This window comes from Glycine soja, chromosome 11, assembly GCF_004193775.1.
Source record: "Glycine soja cultivar W05 chromosome 11, ASM419377v2, whole genome shotgun sequence".
Classification (NCBI taxonomy): Eukaryota; Viridiplantae; Streptophyta; class Magnoliopsida; order Fabales; family Fabaceae; genus Glycine; species Glycine soja.
In genome coordinates, this window is record NC_041012.1 from 35,866,080 (window position 1) to 35,891,229 (window position 25,150).

The 25,150-nt window shown below is 30.8% G+C and overlaps 3 protein-coding genes across 3 annotated transcripts; 1 reads left to right on the forward strand and 2 right to left on the reverse strand.

Moving 5' to 3' along the window:
- Window positions 1–4,865: 4,865 nt before the first annotated feature.
- LOC114374458 (protein NRT1/ PTR FAMILY 6.2-like) lies at window positions 4,866–9,528 on the reverse strand. The gene is made up of 6 exons (XM_028332099.1): window positions 9,399–9,528; window positions 9,195–9,297; window positions 7,538–7,755; window positions 6,591–7,135; window positions 6,119–6,462; window positions 4,866–5,621 (listed from the first exon to the last, which is right to left on the reverse strand). The coding sequence occupies exons 1-6, from the start codon at window positions 9,399–9,401 to the stop codon at window positions 5,089–5,091; spliced, it is 1,746 nt and encodes a 581-aa protein (XP_028187900.1). The 5' UTR covers window positions 9,402–9,528; the 3' UTR covers window positions 4,866–5,088.
- Window positions 9,529–18,765: 9,237 nt separating this feature from the next.
- Window positions 18,766–20,370, reverse strand: LOC114374581 (NHP2-like protein 1). Its single transcript, XM_028332242.1, has 5 exons — window positions 20,249–20,370; window positions 20,008–20,128; window positions 19,822–19,925; window positions 19,236–19,367; window positions 18,766–19,118 (listed from the first exon to the last, which is right to left on the reverse strand). Exons 1-5 carry the CDS (start codon window positions 20,324–20,326, stop codon window positions 19,092–19,094), a joined length of 462 nt encoding a protein of 153 aa, XP_028188043.1. The 5' UTR covers window positions 20,327–20,370; the 3' UTR covers window positions 18,766–19,091.
- A 1,316-nt stretch (window positions 20,371–21,686) lies between these two features.
- On the forward strand, window positions 21,687–25,084 carry LOC114373059 (ribosome biogenesis regulatory protein homolog). Its single transcript, XM_028330606.1, has 8 exons — window positions 21,687–21,958; window positions 22,034–22,184; window positions 22,460–22,511; window positions 22,665–22,793; window positions 23,408–23,525; window positions 24,274–24,457; window positions 24,578–24,691; window positions 24,793–25,084. The coding sequence occupies exons 1-8, from the start codon at window positions 21,855–21,857 to the stop codon at window positions 24,937–24,939; spliced, it is 999 nt and encodes a 332-aa protein (XP_028186407.1). The 5' UTR covers window positions 21,687–21,854; the 3' UTR covers window positions 24,940–25,084.
- Window positions 25,085–25,150: the final 66 nt, after the last annotated feature.

Genomic DNA, 25,150 nt, shown 5'->3' on the forward strand with positions numbered 1-25,150 from the left:
TAATTACATGAAATCTCAAGAAATATTATTGTAATGTGCTCTTTAATGTACAATTGCGATTTATTTTCAAAGTAAAAAAAAAAAAACTCTTTAATATAGAGACTAAAATTGGATTCAATTGTAAGTTAATGTTTTTGGAATGTTAAACTTTTAAGATTATTCAAAATATGTATACCTACCTTACTACCTATATATATTTGACCATCTTCTACAAAGGAGGTCTTCCCTATACTCCGGAGATGCCAAAGCAAACGTGCGTCCAATAATGGAAATGTCGGTTAAGACTTAAGACTCCTAAAAAAGACTTGTGGACAATCCCCATGTTTAGCTAATTTTTAGGATTAAGAAATAGTAACAAGTTAGGCCTGGTTTTAAATTTCAGCCCCTAAAATAATATACTCTTTTTCAATTCAATTTTGGAGTACTATACTCCATAATTAATATGATATCAATCCATTCATTTCGATGTTGATCTACTTACAGCCTGCAAATGTCCAATCCTATAACTATTAGGAATGTGACCGAAGATTTTTCTTATAGAACATTAATTAATATTCCTCTTTTCCTTCAATTAGATTAGAATTGACATAGCCTTCAGGACCAATTATAATTTTGTCAAATGTGGCTGTTACGATTAGTGTTTCCATATTCGTTCCACTGGTGGCATGACGGAAAAGGAAAGAAGATACCGAATATGGCTCTAATTAACAAAGATAGCAGATAGGGATCTTATTATAAGCAATAGTCTTTTTATATATATATTTTTTCAATGACAGAAGATATATATAGGCTAATTAATCAGTGATTTATAATGCAGAGTTTAAAACGAGGAAAATGTGAATGGTTATAGTGAGGTGGCGATAAGACAGCAAGAACGTAACATGAAGATGAAGATTGAAGGGTATGTACCATGTGACTTTGTATATATCTATATTCTATGGATAGATATCCTCTAAATTCTGCTAGTTGAATCAGCAAACTATAGTGGAAGAACTCGTGGTTTGAGTATCACGACGCTTTACGTTCATGGAGGGACGCAAATCCTATAGTTCCAACTAACAACTTTTTTTTATTAAACAAAATTAAGTTATCAGCTAAAGAAGTATTTTTTTTTTAAAAAGAGAGAGTTGTTTTTCCTAAAATTAGTGAAAATAAAGTAAGCAATCTTAATTCTTGATGGCAAAATTAGTTATTGATATTTTAATCTGCCTAATTTGTTATGCATTTGAATGAATACTGATAATTATTTTTTCAGTAATGCTTATTTTAGAAAAGTCGAATACTTTAAAATTATTATTATAGAAAAATTAGAGTTTAATTTTTATATATTATCAATTAATTAAAAAATTAAATATAATCTGTAGAATAATTATTATAAAAATTAATTATTTTATCAAATAGAACAGTCATTCATTAAATAAAATTAAAAAATATTTTACATTATTAATATACCTTCTAATTAAATTCTAAACATTACTTGAAGTGCGTGATTATCCATCAACCGAGAGGAGTTTGCGTATGATTAGATAAATTTTTCCATAAGAGTATCTATAATATATAGTTATTTATCTTTTGTGACTCTTATAATATCACATAGATTTAATTCATTTAGAAAATCTATACAAAAATCCAATGCTAAGGTTACTAAAGTCAACCTTTACCTCAATTTTTCTCATTTTTATGTTGATTTTTGGCTTGAAAAGTATCTTTTTTATTAATAAAAAATAGTTAAGTAATTAAGCAGCTATGCATATATAATAAACTCCAAAAAAATGCTTCAACAATAATTTTTGTTAAGCAATGAATCTTATCTTTAAATAACTCAGGTAAGCAAATATGTTGTAGATACACTACTTAGTACTTACGGGAGGAAATAATAACATTTAAAATAATTTGAATTTTAAATCATAAAAAGGGAATTCATGAATGACATGTCAATTTTTTAAGGAATAATTAATAATTTAAAAGATTAAGTCAGTTTCTGACATTGTACATCAACTAATTTATAAAAATGTTTGAAAAATGTAACACGAAAAATAATCACCAATACGTGTTAAATCCTAGTTATGAAAAACTAATATTTAATTAAGCAGATAAGATGAGAACAAATTAACTCAACATTACATTACAAATATTATTATTATTATTATTGTTGTTGATGATGTATAAGGAAGAGGTAAGCTCTTAAATAAATCCCAATATTATAAATTTAAATTATTGTAGATTACTTTTGTGAATTATTATGAACTTGGGTGCTTTTATTAAATTAAGTAGTTCACTTTTTGGTGATTTTAGAAAGAAATGATAAGATGAGAAAAAAGTGAGAGAATAAACTTTTATATTGTTTGAGAAATGAGGAAAGTGAAAGAGAAGAGAGAAAAATTTGATGGAACCTACAAATCTCTCCCAAAATGAAGAGATTTGAGGTGAAAGAAGTGAAAAAAAAGTCTTGAGAGTCCCGTTAAGAATTAAAATAATATATTTATTACTTTATTTTAGGAGGACAGATCAAATTACACTACTGTAATTTTGATAATTATTATATTATTTTATAACTTTTAATTAAATAATATTTTTTTAAATTCACTATTGGATTGAAAGTTCTTTTCATATAGATCACATGCAAAATTTCATGTTAATATAAAATTATTTTTTCCTTAGCTCATATAGATTAAAATTAACTTAATATAAATATTTCAAAATATATTAAAATATTAATCATTTAATAATTTTTTTCTTGTTAAATTTTGATAAAATGTGACACAAAAAATATTGATGATATATAAATATAATTCAATAATTAATAAAAATCACATTATCTATCAAATTATAAAAATAATATAATACTTATTAAAGTTATACACTTCTACTTATATTTATACTAATGATCCATTTTCTTATTTTAATATAAGTATATCATAAGAGACAAATATGTCTTCATAACAAATATTCACTTTTCTTTTTCTTTTACTTCTTTCAATCTAGATAAGTAATTCTATTCATTTTCTCTTTTTTTATATTTATTTCCACTCCACTTTTTTCGTGTCAGTTTTTTTTTATTCAAACAAAGCATAATTAAATTACGCAATACTACAGGTGCCACATTTTTTAGTGATCAAAATATAGCAGACTTTGGGATGTGTTTAAAGAAGAATCAAGGTCATTTTGTCAAGGCAAAATTGATTTGTCTGTCACTAAGCCAATGGTGGTTAATACTTCAATGGCTGTGGGCTTGTTGAAAGCAATCCATAAGTAATAGAGTTGAGCTTGAAGCATGTATGTTTTGAGTTGATACTGTAAAACTGTGGTTGATAGCATTGTTCTTTTCTTAAATGAGGATTTTTTGAATTTGGTTGCATCAGTTTTCACTCTAAAAACCTCTTCAATAATACTAAGCCAAACTTCAAAATTAAATTTATAAGGCGACAAAAAAAAAGAAGTTTAGGGGCTCGTAACTCGTAAGTTTAGCTTGGGCTGCTATTTCTTTACCTAGTGATATAGTACATAACTACATATCTTCGATAGAATTGCAACTTTTCTTGAAATTCCAGTAAAAAAAAAATGAATTAAATTAGATGCGACATTTTTCATTAAAGAACACGTACGAGTCACGTACATGGCTTTTTTCTTTTGAAAAAAAAAAATCCTAAAAATTTATGAACCTCACATTCATATCCAAAAGTTGTCATCATTTAAAAAAAAAAAGATAAAATTGAAAGAATGTCTATATAACTTTTCAAAAATAAAATGGGAAAAGTTACAAAATCAGCAAACTAATTGTAAGGTGATCCACCAAAATTTTCTGTTCCATTAATTTGATTATTATTTTTTTGCGTTGATTTTTGAGATGAAAAAAATATGAATCTTATTTGGATAAATTTTTCATAACTCAAAAATAATTTATGTATAAGTTAATTTGTAGAAATTCTCTAAACATTATGAAAGAAACTTTTTAAAAAATCTTATTTAATTTCTCTAAAATTTTATTTTTACTTACCTATAAGTTAATATCAATTATTGAAGAAATTTTATTCATTTTACCTTTTTTTTCTTATAAATTCAAATTCATGAATAGTTTTTTCCCAAACAAGACCGTGATTTAATGTTAGTTTCATACGCCGGAAACAATCTTACTTGAAGTATGATCAAATATTAAAAACAATGTATTTATTTATTTTAGGTCTCCAGGAAGAAAGAAAAAAAGGAAAAAAATAAGCTATTTAGTTAAGGTATTTATGTAACTTTTATTATTAATCTATTTAGTATAGTAGTAACTGAATTGTGGTTTTTTCTTGATAATTTTTTTTGTAAAATCTTAATTTTTTTTGTTACTATTAGTTTTAAAAAAAATTCACCTCAAAATTTGCTTTAGGTTTAAAATTATGTTTGGCCTCTGTCATGATTTACAATTTATTAGGAGTTTCATGCTGAATAAAATAAAGTTAATATATTACTTGATGTGATATTAAGTCTTAGATTCTTCCACTTAATAGACTAATTTTTTTGAGTTAAACTATTATTATCTTGTGCTTAAGTTATAACAATTGTTGTCTTTATTGAGAGTTGGACTACAGAAAAAACTATCTAACTATAGTCTGGATTAAGTTCGCACATAATAAATTAGTCTTTTGGTTAAGCTCTTGTCTTGTGTTTAAGTCTTCATACATTCCCTTTTGATTAATCTTGTACCAAAAGTAAAAAACAAAATTTAAAAAATTACTTTTTCGTAAGTTTGTATGGAAGGCTGACAATTTGTTCATCTTCACGAGACATTTTGTACACATTTAAGTATTTGATTTATCAATCAAATTATACATATCAACAAAAAGAAACAATTATGAAATGTTAACAGAATAAAAAAATAGTAAGAGATTAAAAAGGAAGCCTGATGATTGAGAAAAGTGTAACAGACTTGAAAGACCAGAAACTATGTTACATGCTTATGCGTACAAAGAAGCCAACCCAAACATTATTATAATATCACACGAAAAAAAACCCAAAATCAACCCATTCTTCGTATGCATACACATAACAGCCTATCTACAAAGCAATAAAACCATGATAACATTCCGAAATCCTAAAAACTATTCAGCCTTCAACACTTTTCCTCTGCTGTGGACCCATTTGCATAGCTGGTTGTTTGGGTTTCTTAGGCTTGAACCAAAGTGCACATACCGCAAACGCTACAAAATTAATGAAACTAAGTATGGTAAGCAGTGCATAGAACAAGTCGAGCCTGCCCTTGTTTATGTTGTCTGCTAGCCACCCTTGGCCGTCTCTTGTCCCAGTAACTTTCTTAACAACCGAGACAAGGAAACTGCTGATGAAGAAACCGAGAGACAAAGTTGTGAGAAAGAGACCCGTGCTCATGGTTTTCATTCCTTTTGGCGACCTTGTTATGAAGAAATCAAGCTGGCCTGTGTATATGAATGCTTCACCAGAACCCACCAAGAAGAACTGTGGGATCAGGAGGAAAACGCTTATAGGCAGTGTTGTTGCTTGGTTTCCACCACTTACACTTTTTGCCGCGGATAACCGTTTCCTCTCGCACACTGAAGCAGCCGCCATTCCAAAAATGGAAAATACAAGCCCAATTGCTATCCTTTGTAGGTCTGTGAAACCTGGGACACATGAAAAAAATAAACATTAAATTTTGTGAGACAGGATACCAACATGCATGTTATTTGTTCAGTTCATTATATATAATGTATCAGCAGATATTAATGTTTTAGAATGTTAATTTTTTTAATAAAATTCAAAAAACTTATCGATTTTAGAGAATTCACATTCATAATAGACATAGAACTATTGTGCGTCAAATAACATTACTTTATATTTCCATTCAGTTGACTATATATTAATATATATGATCCAAAATGGTCAATCAGGCGTATGTTAAATATGTATGGGCTTCACATGCAGCTTTCTGCTTGTGCTAAATATAATAATAATAATATTACGATTAATCATGAAAAAATAATTTTATAATGTATAATGTCAACAATTATATAATATCAGAGGAAGTAAGTTTGCTTAGGGCATGGACGTACTTTGATCTCATGTAGTAGTTTCTGAAGTAACTAAATCTAATAATGCATGTGCTGTCTTGCATATATACCTGGTTTCCCGTTCCACTTTTTCCAAAGGGGCATGATGAGTCGGTCATACACAGCCAGAGTGATTAGTATTGCAGCCACAAAAAAGACTGTGAGAGAGCCAGCAGGGATTTGGAAACTCCCAATATTCCTTTCCATGGTGGAGGCTTGCTCAACTGAAAAGGTGATCATCTGTGCGTAAATGGTCCAAAATATGATGGTTGTGGCCCACACTGGCAGAAGTCTCACCATCATTTTCACCTCCTCTACCCTTGTTAGTGAGCATAATTTCCATGGGTTTGATTCAGAACCACATACATTTGTCTCAAAATCACCTTCTGCCACAATGGCAGCTTTCTCCAAGAAACTATACAATTAAAAAAAAAAAGTGTGAGGAAATTATTTAGACGTCACAATTTTGTTAAACCACGCAAAATTATTTGCTAGCTCCCACAAGGGTGAACAAAGATAATAATAAGCTTGATTAATTATTACCGGAACTGTTCGGTGTGCTCTATTCTTGAAGCCTCAGGAGTGTCCTCATACAAAGAACCAACATTGTATGGGAGTTGCCTCTTCCTTTTCTTTATTGATGCTGCTATAACTTGGAAAATGTGGACAATGGGGCTTCCCAAACTCCTCTTGTATCTGTATCTTTTAGTTCCTGATAAGAACACGATAATGGCTATGATCATAGAAACAGAACATATTCCATACGCCAAGCTGCGACTCACTTCATCTTGCAGATAGACAAGTACTGTGACAGCTGCCAGAGTTCCAAAACTGATGAAGAAGAAAAACCTGTTGAAGAAATAGGCCATTTGGGATTTCTCCTTCTCATCTTTCTCATCGAATTGGTCAGAACCAAATCCTGAAACACTGGACTTCAGGCCACCAGTTCCTAGTGCAATAAGGTACAGTGACAAGTACAAGATTCCCATTTGGAATCCGTTGGCTTGTTTGCAACTGTCACTGTTAGCATGGCAAGGTGGTGGACGTAGCCCTGGCAATTTTGTTGAGATTGCTAATGTAGCAGTACCCTGATGAAATCACCATACATATATAGTTAACACTTTCCACTTTGTACAAAGTGTAAATTACATGTACTCTTCTTTACTTTTATTACACCTGATATTCTTCTGTTTTTTAACCTTATAAAAAATGATCTCTTAATTTTTGGGCTTTTGATCGTTACACTGACTCCTCCTCTTAGGCATAAATTAACCGTTACACCGACGACTCCCCTCTAAGGAGTAAAATATGTTTCACGATCCCCACTCAGGAAGGTTTAAAGCAATGTAAAAAAATTATAAGGATATCAGGTGTAATAAAAACAAGAACTCAGGAGAAAGGTGCGTGTAATTTACTCTTAGATAAATGAATATGTCAACAAGGTTGACTTTTTATAACAAAAGTAGTCACCAGTAATTAATGTAACTAACCAGCGTTTGTATTGAAGCAAAGATTCCAATTGTCTTGTATCTGCCAAGGAAGGAATCTGCTAGAAAACCTCCCAGCAAACACAGGAGAAATGATGTGCCCATAAAGTCAGTCACAGTATTGGCTGCAGTTGAGCTTGGCAGATGCATGATTGAGATCATGTATGTTACCAGGTTCACTGCAATCCCCATGGTGGAGAGCCTCTCCACTATTTCAATCCCTGTAAGAATTTTTAGAGTTAATTACCTTCTATTAATTTATGTAACTTATTTATTCTGAAAATTAATATTGGCTTCATCTTAATCTTTTGTGCACAAAAAAGGGAATGAAAAAAGGTTTTGGAGAAGCAGGTCATGATTATCGCATGTGTCATAATATAAAATTAAAAAAATAAAGTGAATTAATTGTGTTCGTAAGTAGAGGCTGTAAGTGAAAAGTGAATTCCCTAATATATTGAAAAAAGCCGAAAATGAATGGATAAAGTAAGCTCAACTTTTAGAAAGTGAGGTAATAAAATAAGATGAAAAGGAGTAGACGAATGGGATATTGTTATATTCATTCACATCATAAAGATTGTATGTAATATTATGCTTTTCTCTTCTCCAAGTCCAAACAGAAGGTGACATATGAATTTATCCTCAATCAGAAGTATTTACATGCTTTGGTTAATTAGTATTCCACTTGGTTTGTCTCCTTCCCCAGATGCAATCATTGCCTCCAAAAATATTAGATAGAATAAAATGGAATATTACAGCAGGCTAATATGTAAAACCGTTTTTGCACCATAAACTTTTAGGAGCCTTGTCTGCTTCAAGATACTGTTGCTACGAGGAGCCGTGTTGGCCACAACAACATATATAATTCACTAGCGTCTATTTATAATGTCTTACAATCTTCTAAGGAACATATTTTGTGAATATTAAAATGGGACAAGAAAAGTATCCCCTTAAACTTTGGGGTTTATTTTTAAAACGTGTGTATACCAGAAAGATAAACAGTGAGATATAAAGATAATTAAATATGATACTGTATACCGTGTTAATTTTTTAAAACGTGTAGTAATAATTATATAACGAAACTAGCTGTTTAAAGTTTCATTTTTTATATAAAATTAATTTATATTTTTTCACACGATCAACTAAATAGAAATCATACCGGATAAAAAAGATGATAAACTTACATGAATATGTATGATTGGATAAATCTTTTAAAGTGTCGGTACATTTGAATTAATTTCATTAATTGTTTAAACCAGTTAGTGCATGTTTGAGTTTTTGTTTGCAGTAGCACCTTGACTGTTTGCAAAAACAAATCCTTCGATATCTTTTGGATTCACAGGCTGAGTAATCGATTTTCACTTAGTCTTTAAAAGTGCAAACTCCTATAGACTTTGTATGCACCAACACCCTATCACCGTTTGATGAACCACTTTTTTTTCCTGCAATATGTGAGTTGCCTTAACTTGCAGCCAAGACATGGCTTCTATAATTTGTCCAAGAAAACATGCACACCCACATGAAGGTGAAGGAAGTTATCATATTGTAGGTCTGTTGTAGTATATATTATTTGAATGTTATCTTCTCTCTAACTCTAACTCTAATGTATTACACATTCCAAAAGCAGTAGCACAAACATGAGATATAGAGAAGTCGTACAAACCTAAAATAAGAGCTGCGGGTACCCAACCACCTGTTTTGGACCTGTCTGCAGGGAAGCCTTTATAGTTCACAGCGTCTGCAACTGTCCAACTCATTTTCTCCTCCTGAAATAAAGTGACAAAATATTTATTAAAAAAAGTATATAACATTTGAAGTTACATGGTGCCATATATGGACCAAAAACTATTCAGCAACAGATCTTAACCATTTTCTTAAGTTCCACGAAGAAAAGAAACTTAAGTGCTACAATAGAGAGGCCTAGGTGGGAAGCTTTGTTCTTCTAAACTTCAACTCACAACTTAAGTTTGTGGTGAGAGGTTCCCCATTTATAGGCAAGGTGGACTCAACAAAAACCAATGACAATCTAAAAGCGACGTCCTGCCACTATTCATTTGAGACAGATCACTGTTTCTTCTTCTTTTTTTTTTTTTCCATAAAGGTAAGGATTAGGTTTGAGGCAATTTTTAGTGGAAGGTTTGAGGTAATATATATATATATATATATATATATATATATATATATATATATATATATATATATTTGCTTTATTTGTGTAGAACCTCATGGATGAATTTTAATGAGTTTGAACTTGAAGAATCACCCTATACAATTATATAAATTTGTGATGTAATTTTTTATGACAAAATAAAAATTAGATTATAGGAATCAAATCAGGGATTCATTGGTTCACCACTAGTTGGATTTTAAAACTATGCATGAAATTCAGTCTCTCATAAACTCTTATAAATACAATCAATGTTATTAGAGAGTGTAAGCATTTATATATATCATCATTTTAGTGAGATCTCTAATACTAACTTGCCTGTCAAAATGTTTGTTTTAGTTACCCTCTCATTATCGAAGTTGAAAGACCCCAGATGTTAGTCCACTCAAAAAACCTTGTCCATCCAACATTCACTATAATTCAGCTCTAGTCAATACTCCACCTTGGATATATCAGCCCAATTCAATTAATCTAAGATACATCACCAACCTTTGTTTTCTGTCAAACAGTGTTCCCATAAAAATCTTACACGTGTTCAATCATTTAATTCGTGCAACTTATCTTTGCTATCAAATAGCAGTTCTTATTTTATTTTAGCAGAAAGGATTGCCGTCAGTTGTTTTGCTTATGTTCTCTCAGCCATGCTATACATATGTTGTTTAAACTTTAGATAATTAATTTCCATTCCTTTAACGACTTTTTTTCCTTGCTGCCACGAGGCTCGGAAAACTATTGTTTAGCTAATATATCTGTCTTTCTTTCTCTCAATCATAATATTGCCGATTCAGCAGGAGGACGAGAATTAATTTGATATAAATATGCAAAAGCGGTGTAGCTTAGTGTATTCAAATACACAATGAGTTAAACAATTTGAAAACAAGTGTTGACTCAAATAATTGATACTGAGTGGGTCCCGAAAGTTGACAAAGAATCATCTCTATCTCTCAAACCGTTGCATGCGGAGCATCGACCTTAGCTGAAAGTGAAGATAGATAATAGTATCATACGAATTTTATAATAATAATAATGTACAAAGATTACTAAATACGTGAATGTGAAAATTATTCTAACTTAATCAGATAAATGTTTTGGGTTTAAATCTAAATATACAAATGCGTTAAATATTAAAGAAAAATTTTATTTTCTAAAGGGACTTTACTAGGTTCAATCAGTAGTATTGCTTCCTCTCAGAGATATGTGTAATCTAAAAAAAAAAAAAAATCGTATAAAGCATAGGCATTACCCACATAAGATCCATGTGGGAGGTATTTTGTGACGTCTCACATATATGTACTAATAATAAAATGAATAAAAAATCATAATTAATTAAAAATTTTTAAAACACATTTAAATAAAAGTTTTTTAAAAGGGTAAAAGACTTACATTCACTTTTCTAATGTTATAATAAAATTTATCCAAATAAATAATAAATCATCTCGGCTCAAAACAAGTTCGTACAAGACTTCATGCAATTAATATAGAAACCTATATCTCAATGTCACATCCTATTTGTGTTCTCGCGTCCTTTAGCATAAGGTTCTTCATAGTCATCCATCTAACCATCTGTTCCCACGAACACAAGGTTCGAGATCATCACAAGATTCAAACACAAATAGCACACGAGGAGTAAATTATCATATTCCTGGCTAATAGAGAGAAACGAGATAACATAGATATACACATCATATAAATGAAACACAACTTACTTAAACATAACTTACGTCATTCCATCACTTTATCGCGTAACATTACATCACAACACAATATGTCTCATTCATTTTCGTAACATTCACGTACTCAAGGATCAAAACACAATATTACTAAATCAATAAATATCGATCAATACACAAACATTATGCAACAAATACATTAAGACTCAATCCTATATGCAATGTGGTACCATGCTAGTGAAAAGCCTCGTCGGGAATTTAGGAGTACATGACAAGATAAACCACACACTAGTAAGTCAGGTCACTCTCACTAGGTAAAATCATAGGGAGACTAGTCAGGGTCACGCTGTTTTGCGAGAATACTCCAACTATATAGGATCGGTACAGGCTTAAAGGAGCACTCAAATCGGGTGTATTTACCCCCAAGGCCTACACTCCGAAGAGTTCGTCAGAGCCTCTCCCTCCTGATTCAGGTCCAACCTAGAAAACATTTAGCACGCATACTCTATCTATGAGTTGTACAAAACACATGAATCCTCAATTGTTCTCAAAATAATTTTATTTCGTCGCCCTTGTGATTAAACTCGTTGGGTCCTTTCAGTGGTTCCCATCACAATACTCGTCGCCCTTAAAGGGTCTTATAGTCATGTGATTGTACAATCCATAGCTCACAACTCAATGCATACAATATCTCAATGCACATATATATTACAAGTCAATACATACTCAATTTATCAAATACACTCAGTCTCAATCACAATGGTATAATCCTAATTAAACATGTTATCACACCTCATGAATCATATACACTTTACCGATGAACTATGCAATACACACGACTCCTCAATTGTTCTAAAAATAATTTTATCTTATCGCGCTTGTGATTAAACTCGTCGGGTCCCCTCAGTGGATCCTATCACAATACTCGTCGCGCAAAAACTCGTCGCCCTTAAAGGGTCTTATAATTGTGTGATTGCACAGTTCATAACTTTCAACTCAATACATACATCTCAATACACATGTATTTCACTACCATCACAGGTTTAATTTGTCACTTACTCACAATTTGAATTACAATTTCATAATCTCAATGTAATAGTTTATATAAAATGCTTTTCACAACATGGAGAGTAAAATCTCTCAAATAATTTCATAATCATTTTAAAATCAATGAATCAAATCATAGGTCAAAAATATGAAAACACTAAGAGCACTCAAGTTTATCAACCAATTCGCATTAGGACATCAATTGGTCCATCAACACAACAATATCGTATTTATAATTGTAACGAAAAATTATAATTCAATAAACATTTCAAAATAAATCCCAATTTAATCCCCTAAGAATTCCTACACATGTTTATTTTAACCTCAATTGCGATAAACTCATCTCTTATCTCTAAGCGGGCTCATGTGTGTATTCTAACAGCGATAACGGTATCTCTAGTAATTTCCTGAGATTCCTCAAGCTTTTCCTTTGATTTACTCTGATAGGGTTTCCAAACGTTAGAGAGAAGAAGAAGAGATTAAAGCTTTCATATTGTCTTTGTGCGATTCAATTTTCTCTCTCCATGAATATTATACATCAAATCCCAACGGTGAAAGTGTGCGGAATTGAATTGCAAACCAGATGTCCAAATTTCATGATGATCCAATGGTTAAAGAGGTCAGGATCATAGTTTTACTAAACAGGTTTTGAGTCTCTACAAGAAAAGAAAGAGCTATGATGCGAAGGACATTTCTCTTAGCTCCAACATTTTTTTTGCAATTTCCAACGGTGAGAATGCTCAAAAATGAGTTACGAATCTGGTGCTGAAATATCACGATAATCCAACGGTTAATAAATCCGAGATTGTTGGTTTATTAAAACAAATTTGAGTGTATGCGGGAAATAGATAAGGTTTTGAAGGGAAAAAGAGTAAACGAGATTGAGAGGAAGGGAAGGCTTAAAGTATGGTGAATTTGTTATAGCTAGGATACTCACAACCTATTATTTACTCTATTTATTTATTTTTATTATTTTATAAAAAGAAACTTTATTTTATTTCGTATCAAATAAATAAATCAAATGATTTTTTCTTCAAACCATTATTTTAATATAGTTATTTCTCTTTATTTATTTAATTATAAAAATCTCACCATTTTTTAAAATTTTATTTCTTTTTTTTAAACTAAAAACCCTTTTTAATTTATTTATAAAAAATAGAATGTTACATATTTCACGTGCAAGGCACTGACTCACGTACCAACAGGCAGCACCAAGATAATTATGGCGTTGCCGTCCAACCATTAGACCAACATGATAAAATCGGAATCCTACTGTTCCAAATAGAGAATGGCCAATCAAACACTCAATCCCCTTTGTGGATCGCCATTCCCCTGCACCTTCTTCCTACCACTAAAAAAACTAGTAAACAATTCATGTGTGATGGCAAAAAATACGAGACTTACAACAACAGCAAACATGTGTAGCAGCTACAAAGAATTTTGTTCATTAGTTTTTATAACTCAATTATCCCAACCACTTCACAAGATCCATATCTTTTTTATTATCATGATTCACGAGCCAGCCATTGCACATCCCAGTATGAAGACTCCAAGTGATTAAGACTCAATAATTATTTTATATTTGTATTCCTTTATACTAATTACTTTATTTTTTGTTGTTGTTTCAATTCAATTTGTTTCGTACCCTAAAGTTATGTGGGTTGTTTCTCTCTCTTTTTTATTTTTGTAAGATTTTGTATTGGCGGTACTTCTAGTAGGTTCTTAAATCCCCCACTACAGGTAAAGTCCACCCACTTGTGAGCTTATTTTGCCAACTAAGCCACACCTGTGCTTGTGGGTTGTGTCTATCATTATGTTTTCACATAATTCAATCATACAGAGTACTCTGCCTTCTAAATTTTGAGCTCATGATTCCCAAGTTCTATTTCCTAGCTAAGATTGTTGGAAGGGTCAAAGGGTTAATTATCAATTTTCAGTTTTTTTCCTTTGAACAATCAATTTTTTACAATTTATTGAATGTAGACAATTGAATTACTAAAAGCAGTGCATTATGGAGAAAATTGCTCGAGTAAACTTTTGACCATGAAAACAATTTTAAAAAAAAAGATGGGGCAGTTTAATTGTGAATTAGAATATTCGTACAAAAGAAACCAACCATCTCCAAGTTCGTTAAGGACGATGATATTATAGGAAAGATTCACATTATGATTCTTCTTCAATCCCATCAGACTTCCCATTTGCCAATATTAATATAGGTCCACACCTTATGATTTTTCTTCAGCTATTTTTTTTTTCATTTGATAAAACAATAATAAAAGCACTACTTCAGATATTCCATAAAAAAGGACAAGGGCATATCCTTCCAAATCTTTACGTATTCTCCAACATGCCTGCATTTATCTCCTTCAATGTCTATCTTGATAATGTTGGTTTCATTGACAATTTTTTCTCCAATCACTTTGGGATGGCATATGCTTAGATATTATTATTATTATCATCATCATAAAACCAAAGCATAAGTGGCAGCAAACCGTTGTAAACAAACCCAAAAGCTGACAAATTTTGAGGATGTGCTGGTTGTATTTGTATACCTCTACTGCTTCCTATACAAGTTGTCAGGTGTAAATTGGCTACCATAAACAATATCCTAAATGTGATTTTGAAAAGGCTTACAAGTTCCAATCAATGAGGGCCACGATGTTCATTGTTGTGATTTGCTTATTCTCATTAGTGGCAAGCAAATAAATTATTTTCTTATGTGATAAGCCTCCCCGTGATGGGAAAACAAACAACTGGCGATAATGCAGAACATGTGCAACTGGGGATGGTGTTAAAAACCTGCAATTTCATGAGTCGATCAAAATAAATGTTTTTAAATTTGGATAATCGGTCAAACCACTGGTTAAAAGTTTAATGATTTAACCGTATTTGAATTATAATCAAATTAATAATAATAATAATAGAAAAAGATAATGCCATACCATCATAATATTAAAGATTAAAAAATAAAATATTATTCATAGGTTCTTAACATTTAAAGTATATAGAAAAATTTAAATCAAATATATTATAATATTTAAGTCTAAAGTTTCAACAATAAATATTACATTTATTAATAATAACATTTATATTTAAAATATAAAAAAAATGGCAAATGTTTTAAGTTAATTTTTCATTTTTAAGAAAATGTAGATATGGTGTTCTATTAAGTATTTTTTATTGACTCATTGTGAATCGGCATTTTCCCAAATTTTTTTGTTATTTTTAACGGTTTTTTTGTTGGATCTCTGCTTCTTTAATTGGTTTTTTTTTTGTAATCCTTGAACCAATTATCTGATTGATTTTGGGTCCGACCGATTGATTTGGTTTGATAAATTGGTTTTTAAAAACTATGATACAAAAATAAGGTTAGTTGGTTTGATTTAAAAAAATTCTAAATCCTCTTATCATATTTTTTCTTCTAAAATTAACAATTCATTTTTTATTTAAAAAAAAAGTAAATAATCACAGTCACGAGAAAATCAATAGTTTTGTGCATATACATAACAAAGTATGAATAAACAAATACTCCTACGTTTCTGTAAAAATTAAAAAATAAAAATAAATACTCATGTGACTCCTATCCAACAGCATTTAACAAATCCCTTAGAATCCTCTAAAAAAAACAAAATCCCTTAAAATTAATGTAATTTTACTATAACACCCTAGAAAATTAAATATCACCCTAAGAATGAGAATAAATAACTTAATATTTGTTATATATGAGTAAATTACCTCCCTGAAATTGTAAGACCCAATTAAATTAGTCTATAATATTAAGAAAATAATAATATATTTATCTAAATTATAGATTTGTAATGTTTAGTCTTTTTAGCAGGTTGCGTTAATTTTTTTTAATTATCATGACATTAGTATATAATATTTATTAATTTTGTTAATAATTAATTTTTTATACGACATCCAAAATTATTTGGTGTGTGTATTCCTATAAAAACGATGACACTCGTTTGCGTATTTCTTTAGGTGATGAACTTGAAGAGAATTTAGGATCCACGCTAGAAAATGGATTCCAAACATACTAAATTGATTAACAATATACAATATAGAAAATTATTTTTATCATTTTTTTTTAATATCCTATACTCCCTTTATTTTTATTTATAAGACATTGTTGATTGATTTATAGTTATTAAGAAAATTAGTTAAATTTAGGTCTTAACATTAACTTGGTATGTAATTATAATTTTTTTTTTCAAATTTACCTTAACATTATTGGTAGCCGATTTATCTTCTCAAAAGGAGAAAAAAAAGAGAGAATTTAGTAACATTCAATTATAGATAAAAAATAAATAAAAACATTTTAGTATAAAATAATTAAATGAAATCTTACAAAAAAGTATAATAAAAAATTTCAAATTATGTCTTAAATTTTAATTGACCGACTCTCGCAATTTCAATTTTCAAGAACCAGATCAATATTTTACTCTTGTCATATTTTCAATAATCTCGTATCTAAAAGTAATTTTATATCATCAGAACAAAATTGGATTTTAAACTAATTTTTAAAATTATTTTCAAATATGAGTTGATTCTTTTGTCATCAATTTTTAAAATAATTTTTTCAATAATATTTAAAATTAAGTAATATTTTTAGTCAGGCATATTTATATTGACTTATTTTAGCCAAAAAAAAAAATTAAACTTCTTAATAAAACGTTTTTGTTTAAAAGATCATTTTTAGACACGATATTACTTATTGGTTTTTAAAAGACCACAGTTATATTTCACAAAAAATAATTCTATTCAAACTAGATAAAGAGAAAACTATAATTACAAAAAAAAAAAAATTCCTCTTCCAAATATTTTATGCACTAATCATTCCTTTCACCAATAAAGAAGAATGGATCTTCAATAGCAACTAGATCTGACCGACGCATCAGTTTAAAAGAGTCTATATTGATAATGGAACAACAAAAACAGAATCATCACCACTCAGATGGTTCATGCTTGGATGTAACTTTATTCCTGATTAAATCGGAATAATTCTTTTCACACATACTCACATTATCTATCTATGTGTACTTAATATTTTTATGTTATTATTAATTTTATATGTAAAGTAATTTTTACATTATCTATGTCTACCTAACATTTTTTTAATTGGATTCTTGAACTTTTATTTATTTTTAATTAGGTTTTGTAGTTAATTAATGATAGAGACTTAAGTAAAAACAAATAAAAATTTAGAAACTCATTTTTAAAAAATAAATGGCTTAATTAAAAATTATTAAATGTTTCAAGAACCTATGGATTAATTTAACCAAAAATTTAAGACTATTTCTACTATATTTATTATTTCTGAAGATATATGATTTGATCATTACTTAAAAGTAATGTTTTTCTCTTATATATTTTTATTGTCAAGTTTTACTTAATTTAAATATATCTATGATACAAATGTGAATGCAGGAAAGGAAAAATGAATATGTTATTTGGATTTTGGTTTGTAGATGAAGTAACAAACAAAAACAATTTGTACGAAATAAAGGGCACAACAAATAGTCAAATACGAAAGAAACACTAAATCAAGAACCGATAGACTTGATAAGACTTTCACATTCCCACGGCAAAAGCAACAAACATCCCATGGATGTCTACAAACAGACCCTGTGTAACACTCAAGGCATCCTGTGTCACTAAAATGCAGACTAGTGATAATTGAAGTATTAAAGTAATAATTATATAACTTTTTTTAGACAACACACACATATTTATATATATTCAGACATCATGTGGTAGGTAATGCATTATTTGAGCAATATGTAATCTTATTATTGTTAAAAGTTGCCAATAATTTGTTGACTTTCACTCCAAAATGCATAGGCAACAACCCACCTTAAACAGTCGGCTAAGAATAGACCTCGACTTTACGATGAAAACTGTGTTCTTTGAAGTTTTAACTACGTACAGAGTCTCTTACTCACAAATGTCTCTAAAGTATTAGTTAGGAAATTAATGTTAATTTTAAAAATACATTACAAATATATCAGTAAAATTTATGATAAAATACATTTAAAAGTTATAATTTGTTTTAAATATATCATCTACATTGCAATGACGCTAAATCGCAGACAGCATCATAAAAGGGTGTAATTCAATTTGTTTTCCCCTAGCCTTTTTATGACCCCTTTTTGTATTGAACCAAGATGTGCTTCACGGACTCTGAAGAAACATGAATCCTTTTTTTTTTTTGGGTCGAAACATAAAGTGAGTTGAAACAATACAATCATTCACCTCTGTGTTCATCATTCAATCAAATAGCAGATTAGTATTTGTTATATGATAAAAAAAACCGGGAATCACCGACCCAAAGATCGATATTCTGCTAGTGACATGTAGCAATCAGTGCAGCCACCACTGTATTGTGACGTTTTTAATTTTGTATGTTGAGTAGATAAAGTATTCAGGTACTCTATTACAATTCTCAGATAACAACCAACATAAAATTGCATTGAACAATACACTGTTTCAATTTAAGACATCACTCATACTCATCACAAAAATACCACTCGCAAATAACCTTTAATGGTATAAAAGAAAATCAACTTAGGTTTACATAAACCCTATTGGGTAACCAAAACAGCTCGTCCAGTCAAAGCCTCAGAAGGAGCAATTGGCACAGCTCAAGAAGCCCATCATACCGATTTTGATTTTTTCAGATCAAAAGCTTCTCAATAGCATCCTGCAAACCAACCAAATGCTCAGAATACACGGTTCAATAATATGTGAAAATAAATAATGCAGTTGGCATTTGGTAGCTCCAGGCAAATCATGAAAGAAAAATAAAGTGCATGCATACCTTTAGTTGCTGGATTTGAGATTTCAATTGACTCCCTTCATTAGTTGTCACAGAACAAGCAATCACTGGCCTGGTGACCCCACATGCACGCCCAAGTGCTTGTTTTGAAGGGACAAACACGTAGGGCACATTCTAAAAAATTCAAATGAATAATTCATATGATTAATAGGCCAATACAAAAAAGAAAAAAAAAATCTGGGTAACATCGAGTTAAAACAGATCAGCAGGAATGGTTAAGATTTTCATTACATTAGTTTTTTGTTTGTTTGTGGGTAACAAATTTACAATAGATATCGTGAGAATTGAGACCTAGTGAGAGATCACGGGGAAAATAAGTTATGTGTGAGCACGAGCACTGAATCTCACTTGAGAGACCAAACGTGGCATTAGGTGTGACTACACTAGGATATAAATATGCAAGTGGGTAGAATATTATATTATATTCTGTTATTGTTACGAAGAAACTTGGCAAAGCTACAACACAAATAACATAACATTATGTATACAAATAATGGCAAATTAGAGCAAATAACCAGAAATGAAACAACATCTCATAAGAATGCACGTGATGAGAAAATAAAGATACCTTATCCTCGGCGAGTAGAGGAAGATGGAGAAGAATTTCAAGGGGTTCAGTATCAGCAGCCATGACAACAAATTCAGAGATACCTCTGTTCAGGGTTTTAGTGGCTACAATGCAACAAATACATTATTTACTTATAGCACAAACAGTGAGAAGTAATAATAAAATGAAAGAAAGATAGCTATATACCTTCATTAGCACCTTTTTTGAGCTGCTTGTAGTTGGCAGCTTGTTGAACAAGATCTAGTATGGTTATTGAGAGTTGGGCATCGGCCAAAGGGTAAGCTTTGGGGTTCACTGTCTCTCCTGTCTGCAGTTTGCACATACGCGAACACAAGAAAGAAAGATCATTAGTTCAGCAATCAATTTAACATTTAAACTGTTAATCGAAATTGACTTGGATGGGAAAAGAGAAAGAAAAAGATGGTACCATTGTTGATCGAACGGAAGCTAGGGTTTTTCCTTCGTGCAGAACGAGAATACACAACTGAGCCGTTACGAGGAACATCAAACTTTGGGCTTTTATGTCGTCGCATGATGCTCCTTGCTGGATTTTTCTTTCAGCTCAAGCCCACTAAGCCTAATACAACTTTTGATTTAAACCTCCGCTAATTATTAAGTATACCCGCTTCGTATTTTTTTATTTTATTATCAAAGTACTCTTATTTTTGCACCCGATTTCCATTATTCTTTAAACTTTTTTTTCATCTATTCTTCATCATTCTTTAAATCTTATTTTTGCACCCATCATCTTTATCATTCTTTTAACTCTTTACTTCTTTTTTCTCCCCTTTATTTTTAATCTATAAAAAATAATAGAATTTTACCATAATTTCATTATCTTCGTTAAATACAAGATATGATTTAATGTGTTTAAGTATGTTTTTCCATTAGTGATATTGTGTGTGGTTTAGTCAACAAATTATCAATAATATGGGGGTGTTTAACATCCATTGACTTTGTTTTTGGTCATTAACCCTCCTAGTATAAAAAAGAAAAAACTTATCGTACATTTTCAAAGTGCAAGTGGTCATTGCGTTTTCAAGGTAAGATTGAACTTGTTTTTCTTTTTCTTCTTCTTTTTTTTAGTATTACCAGAACGAAGTATGAGTCTCTTAATTGTTGCAGGACAGAGGGATTGAGGTTAGAAGTTATTATAAAATGTTGTTTGTGTATCTAACACTTTATGCCTATGGTAATGGAAGAAGAAACTATTTTTAGTATTTTTAAAATAAAGTTTATCAATCTAATAATATAACCAGGTGATATTATAACAACAATTCTTTTTTTGCATAATTTAGAAATTTTTAAATATTTAATTAATTAATAATTATTTAGTTGTATTTTAAACAATATATTATATGATAAAATAAAGTGGAATAAGTATCAATTAAATTTAAATAATATAAAAAAATTAATATCTACTTTGTGCAAATTTTGAATTCAACTATTCCATGAATGGAATTTATTTTTGGCAAAATAATATTAAAAGTTTCATTTTATAAGAATTTAATATTTGATATCAATTAATCTTGGTTTAGCACAATAAAATATAATTACTACTTTATTTTTATTATACTCTCATAGAAGCACGTGTTTTTAATGTTCGACTTATATAATTTGGATTCAAAATTTTTATCAATTAAATTTAAATTTAAATCATTTTTAAATTACTTTACTAAAAAAATCAATTTTTTATATATAAAAAACAAGTTTTTCATTAAAGTTAAAAGTTTTTTTTTTCTTACGTAAAATGTATTGCAGATACTTTACTTACAGACCCTTTTTTTAAAAAAAATTTTTGTCAACACAGTACAAAAGAGCCAACCCAGGCCCCAAAAGACCCAAGACTCCTAATAGTAAGCGAATGAAGGAAACCCTAAATTGCAGAGGAAACGGTGCAAAATAAGCCCAACAACAAAAGACAACTAACGAGGAAACAACGTTACTTTCTTCATTATCGTGCAACATAGCACAAAACCCTTAAGCCGTTAAGCACCTTCAACGCCGCCGTAGTTTGTTATTGGTTTGGTTTGATGGAGATGGAGGGTGAGAAACAGCACAAGTTTGATGTGGACCTCGGCAACCTCATGGCTTTCGATTCCTATCACACCTTCCCTTCTCAACCATCTCTTTCCAGGTACCTTCTTCTTCTTCTTCTACTTCTTCTTTTTCGTTTTTTGACACTGCCCTTACTCACGTTAATTGAACACAGGGAGGACCTCATCAAACAGTGTTTACTGAAAGGCACTCACTTGGTTCAAGCTATCGCAGATGCCCTCTTTATCTTACCATCGACCGAAGATTTGGATGGACCCCTTGTCACCTTGCCTCCCCCACTCACTAAATTGCCTAGAGAAAAACATGTAACCCCTCACTCCAATCTCTTCTTTTAAATTCAATAAATTATTATTTTTTAGTTGTTCCTTTAATCTTGAAATTCTCTGCATAATCTCAATCTTTATCCCCTATTGTATTGCAACTTTCCAAGGGCTAAATAAAACCCTCTTCCTCTATGTATGTGTTGGCATTGATATTAGCTTTTCACTTGTCTTCATTTTATCTTTGTTCTGTACTTCTAGTATTTTGCTATGTCTAGTCGGTTTAAACATTGGGTCATCGATTTTTGTGATGCTTTCAGCTGCCAAAACCAAAGCCTCCTACTAAATGGGAAGCTTTTGCCAAAAAGAAAGGTTAGTCTATTCGTGCTTCTGCGCGTGTGACTCTCAAATGATTTACAGCATGTAATCTCGATGCTGTTTATGCAGTTTGTGTTTGGATTAGTGTTGTTTTTTAGTTTTTTTACAAGTTCAATGCCTGAATCTTAATCCTGTGTTATTTTGCAGGCATACAGAAACGGAAGAAAGACAAAATTGTATATGACGAGCAGTCTGGAACCTGGAAACGCAGACATGGGTATGATCGTGCAAATGATGAAGAAGCTATACCTATCATTGAGGCAAAACCAACTGATGGTAAGTGATTGAACATGCCTTTCTTCACGAACTGCTATTATGTTTCTCTTGATGCCCATGTATAAGGTGTAGACCCTCTTCTTTGAGTTGCACTGTAGGGAACCAACAGAACTACTACGCATGTTAGGAATAGGATAAAACTTTAACATAGGCCAATTCTTCGTAGACTTGTATACTCAACAGTACTGATTGAAAGGAATCCTATTTAGAATTGACTCTTTTGAAGATCCATATAAAATGGAAACATTTAGATATATCAGAGGGCATGCTCAATGCTTAATCATAACATATAGTTGGCCTTGTGGGTTTCCAAGAGCATGTTATTTTGGAATTTGGAATTTGGAATAAAAATTTGGAATTTTGGGGCACATTGTTATTTTGAATATGAAGATTCTTGCATGTGATAATCTGGATAAAGTTATTTCAGATCATATATAAATGTTATGTAAACCTATTATGGCTGATGTTATTATTATTTTTCTGACTTATTTGAACATTTCCATCTTTTCATGAGTGTATACTTGTAATTCATATTTTTCTGGGGGTACTTTTGTACAGTAATCACAGCTATTAGTATGGCGTATCAATAATGGATGGTGTGAACATTTTTGCAGATCCAGAAGAGGATCCTTTTGCCAAAAGGAAAGAAAATAAGAAGAATAGAATTGAAAAACAGGAGAAAAATCGATTACAGAACTTGAAAGAAGCTGCAAAATTTGGTGCTTTACCAAGGTTTGTCAAGTACCTTTTTTTCCAATTAACCTTGAAGCTTTTGCAGCATGGGATCCTATTTGTTTCTGTTCATCAGAATATTCATCATTGGCTTTTAGCTGTGCTTATTTTGTGGATCATTGACTGTATTCCTGAATGAAATCAATAGAGACGGGGTCAGACCTTAGCCTTTTATTTTGCCATTGGAGTCATATATCTCACCTTGGGCCATTGCCTACTTTCTTTTCTAGAGGACTCTACTGAAGTTGCTTCTGCTGAACTTAACAAAAACCTAATGAGATATGCATATCCTTTTTATGCTTTTGTCTTGGGTCAATACTGCTTTTTATTTATTACTCCAAAGCCATATTTACTTTTGGTTACTGATATGCAATATTCTCAATGGACAATCTTATCCTTGTTATTGGTGACACCTCAACTTCATTTGATTGTTTATCTCTGTCCTTCCTCACATTTGGTAATGTCCCCAACTTTCGGAGGACTAAATAATCTAAAGGCAACCGCCTCTCAAAAAATAGTGTTTTATTAGGTCTGAATTCTAGAATGGAGCCTTTCTCGTGTCTAATAATGGATGTAGGTGCCTCTCAAAAAATAGTGCCAACTTTGCCTAGTTTGTTTGAGGGTTTTGAACTAGTGTTTAATTAATTAATTTATTTATTCGATATATATATCTTTTATTTTGCTACCCATTGCAAATATTCATGCTACATTCTCTCTTGTATTGAAATCTGAACAAATTATAATGCAGCCATGTTCAGTTGGCTGCTACAGCTTTGCCTATAACAGGAACTCAAGCAGCGCCCAAGAAAGTTACAAAGGATGAACTAGGTAATGTAGCAGGAATTGCAGCAACTGCAACAGCCAGTGGGGGAAAGTTTGACAAGAAATTGGCAGGTGAAAAGCCTCAGAAACATGAAGGAAAATATCGGAAGGTTGTGCGCTGTGCTCTCGCTGATATATGTTTCTCTTGTCCGTGTAAATTATTATATATAGAAGCACCCAATTTTTAACTAAATTGGCTAATCAACTTCTTTTGTTTTGTTTTCATCTAGTTCCTGCCAGTGGTGGAAGGAACCGGGATAGGATCCCTGGAGAGGGAGCAAACTGAAAAAATATTGAACAAGATCATCTCCAAGAATTCTCATAACATACTCAACGTTGAAAAGGTACTTGCATTAGAGTCCTATAGTAGTAGTGACTTGGATTTCTCAAATATACCAGTTTTTATTAACTTTTTTTTTTGTCAAAATTGATCTCTGTATTCTAGGCTGTCACGATGCACAATGTGAAGAAAGAGAAGAAACGACGGAGCGAGAAAGGAAAGGCTTCAGCAACTACTGACAAGAAATTGAAAACTCAGAAAAAGTCTTTTAAAAAGGGAAGCTCCAAGAAAGGCAAGGCGAAAGGAAAATAGTTTAGATTTTATAAGAAAAAGTTTTGTAGAGTTCTTGGAAACTCTGTTTACTGGTTTCAATTTTTGTAGACGATAATTTCATGTATCAATCGCCATCCTTTTTTTATTTACCATCTATGATTAATTCAGCTCTATTAATTGACAATTTTTTTAAAAAAGTACTTTTAATTTATGAAATCAATGCCTAAATATATGTCACGCATAAGGTTAT

Excerpts from the sequence above, each read along its gene's own strand:
- LOC114373059 (XM_028330606.1), top strand. The coding sequence starts at position 21,855 with ATGGAGATGGAGGGTGAGAAACAGCACAAGTTTGATGTGGACCTCGGC. Across the intron at positions 23,526-24,273 it reads AAATTTGGTGCTTTACCAAG|CCATGTTCAGTTGGCTGCTA; the intron begins GTTTGTCAAGTA and ends ATTATAATGCAG. Across the intron at positions 24,692-24,792 it reads ACATACTCAACGTTGAAAAG|GCTGTCACGATGCACAATGT; the intron begins GTACTTGCATTA and ends TCTGTATTCTAG.
- LOC114374458 (XM_028332099.1), bottom strand. Across the intron at positions 7,136-7,537 it reads TTGCTTCAATACAAACGCTG|GGTACTGCTACATTAGCAAT; the intron begins GTTAGTTACATT and ends TGATTTCATCAG. Across the intron at positions 6,463-6,590 it reads GAGCACACCGAACAGTTCCG|TTTCTTGGAGAAAGCTGCCA; the intron begins GTAATAATTAAT and ends TTAATTGTATAG.
- LOC114374581 (XM_028332242.1), bottom strand. The coding sequence starts at position 20,326 with ATGTTCCTCGTAACGGCTCAGTTGTGTATTCTCGTTCTGCACGAAGGA. Across the intron at positions 19,368-19,821 it reads CTCTACTCGCCGAGGATAAG|AATGTGCCCTACGTGTTTGT; the intron begins GTATCTTTATTT and ends TGAATTTTTTAG. Across the intron at positions 19,119-19,235 it reads CTCAAATCCAGCAACTAAAG|GATGCTATTGAGAAGCTTTT; the intron begins GTATGCATGCAC and ends GTTGGTTTGCAG.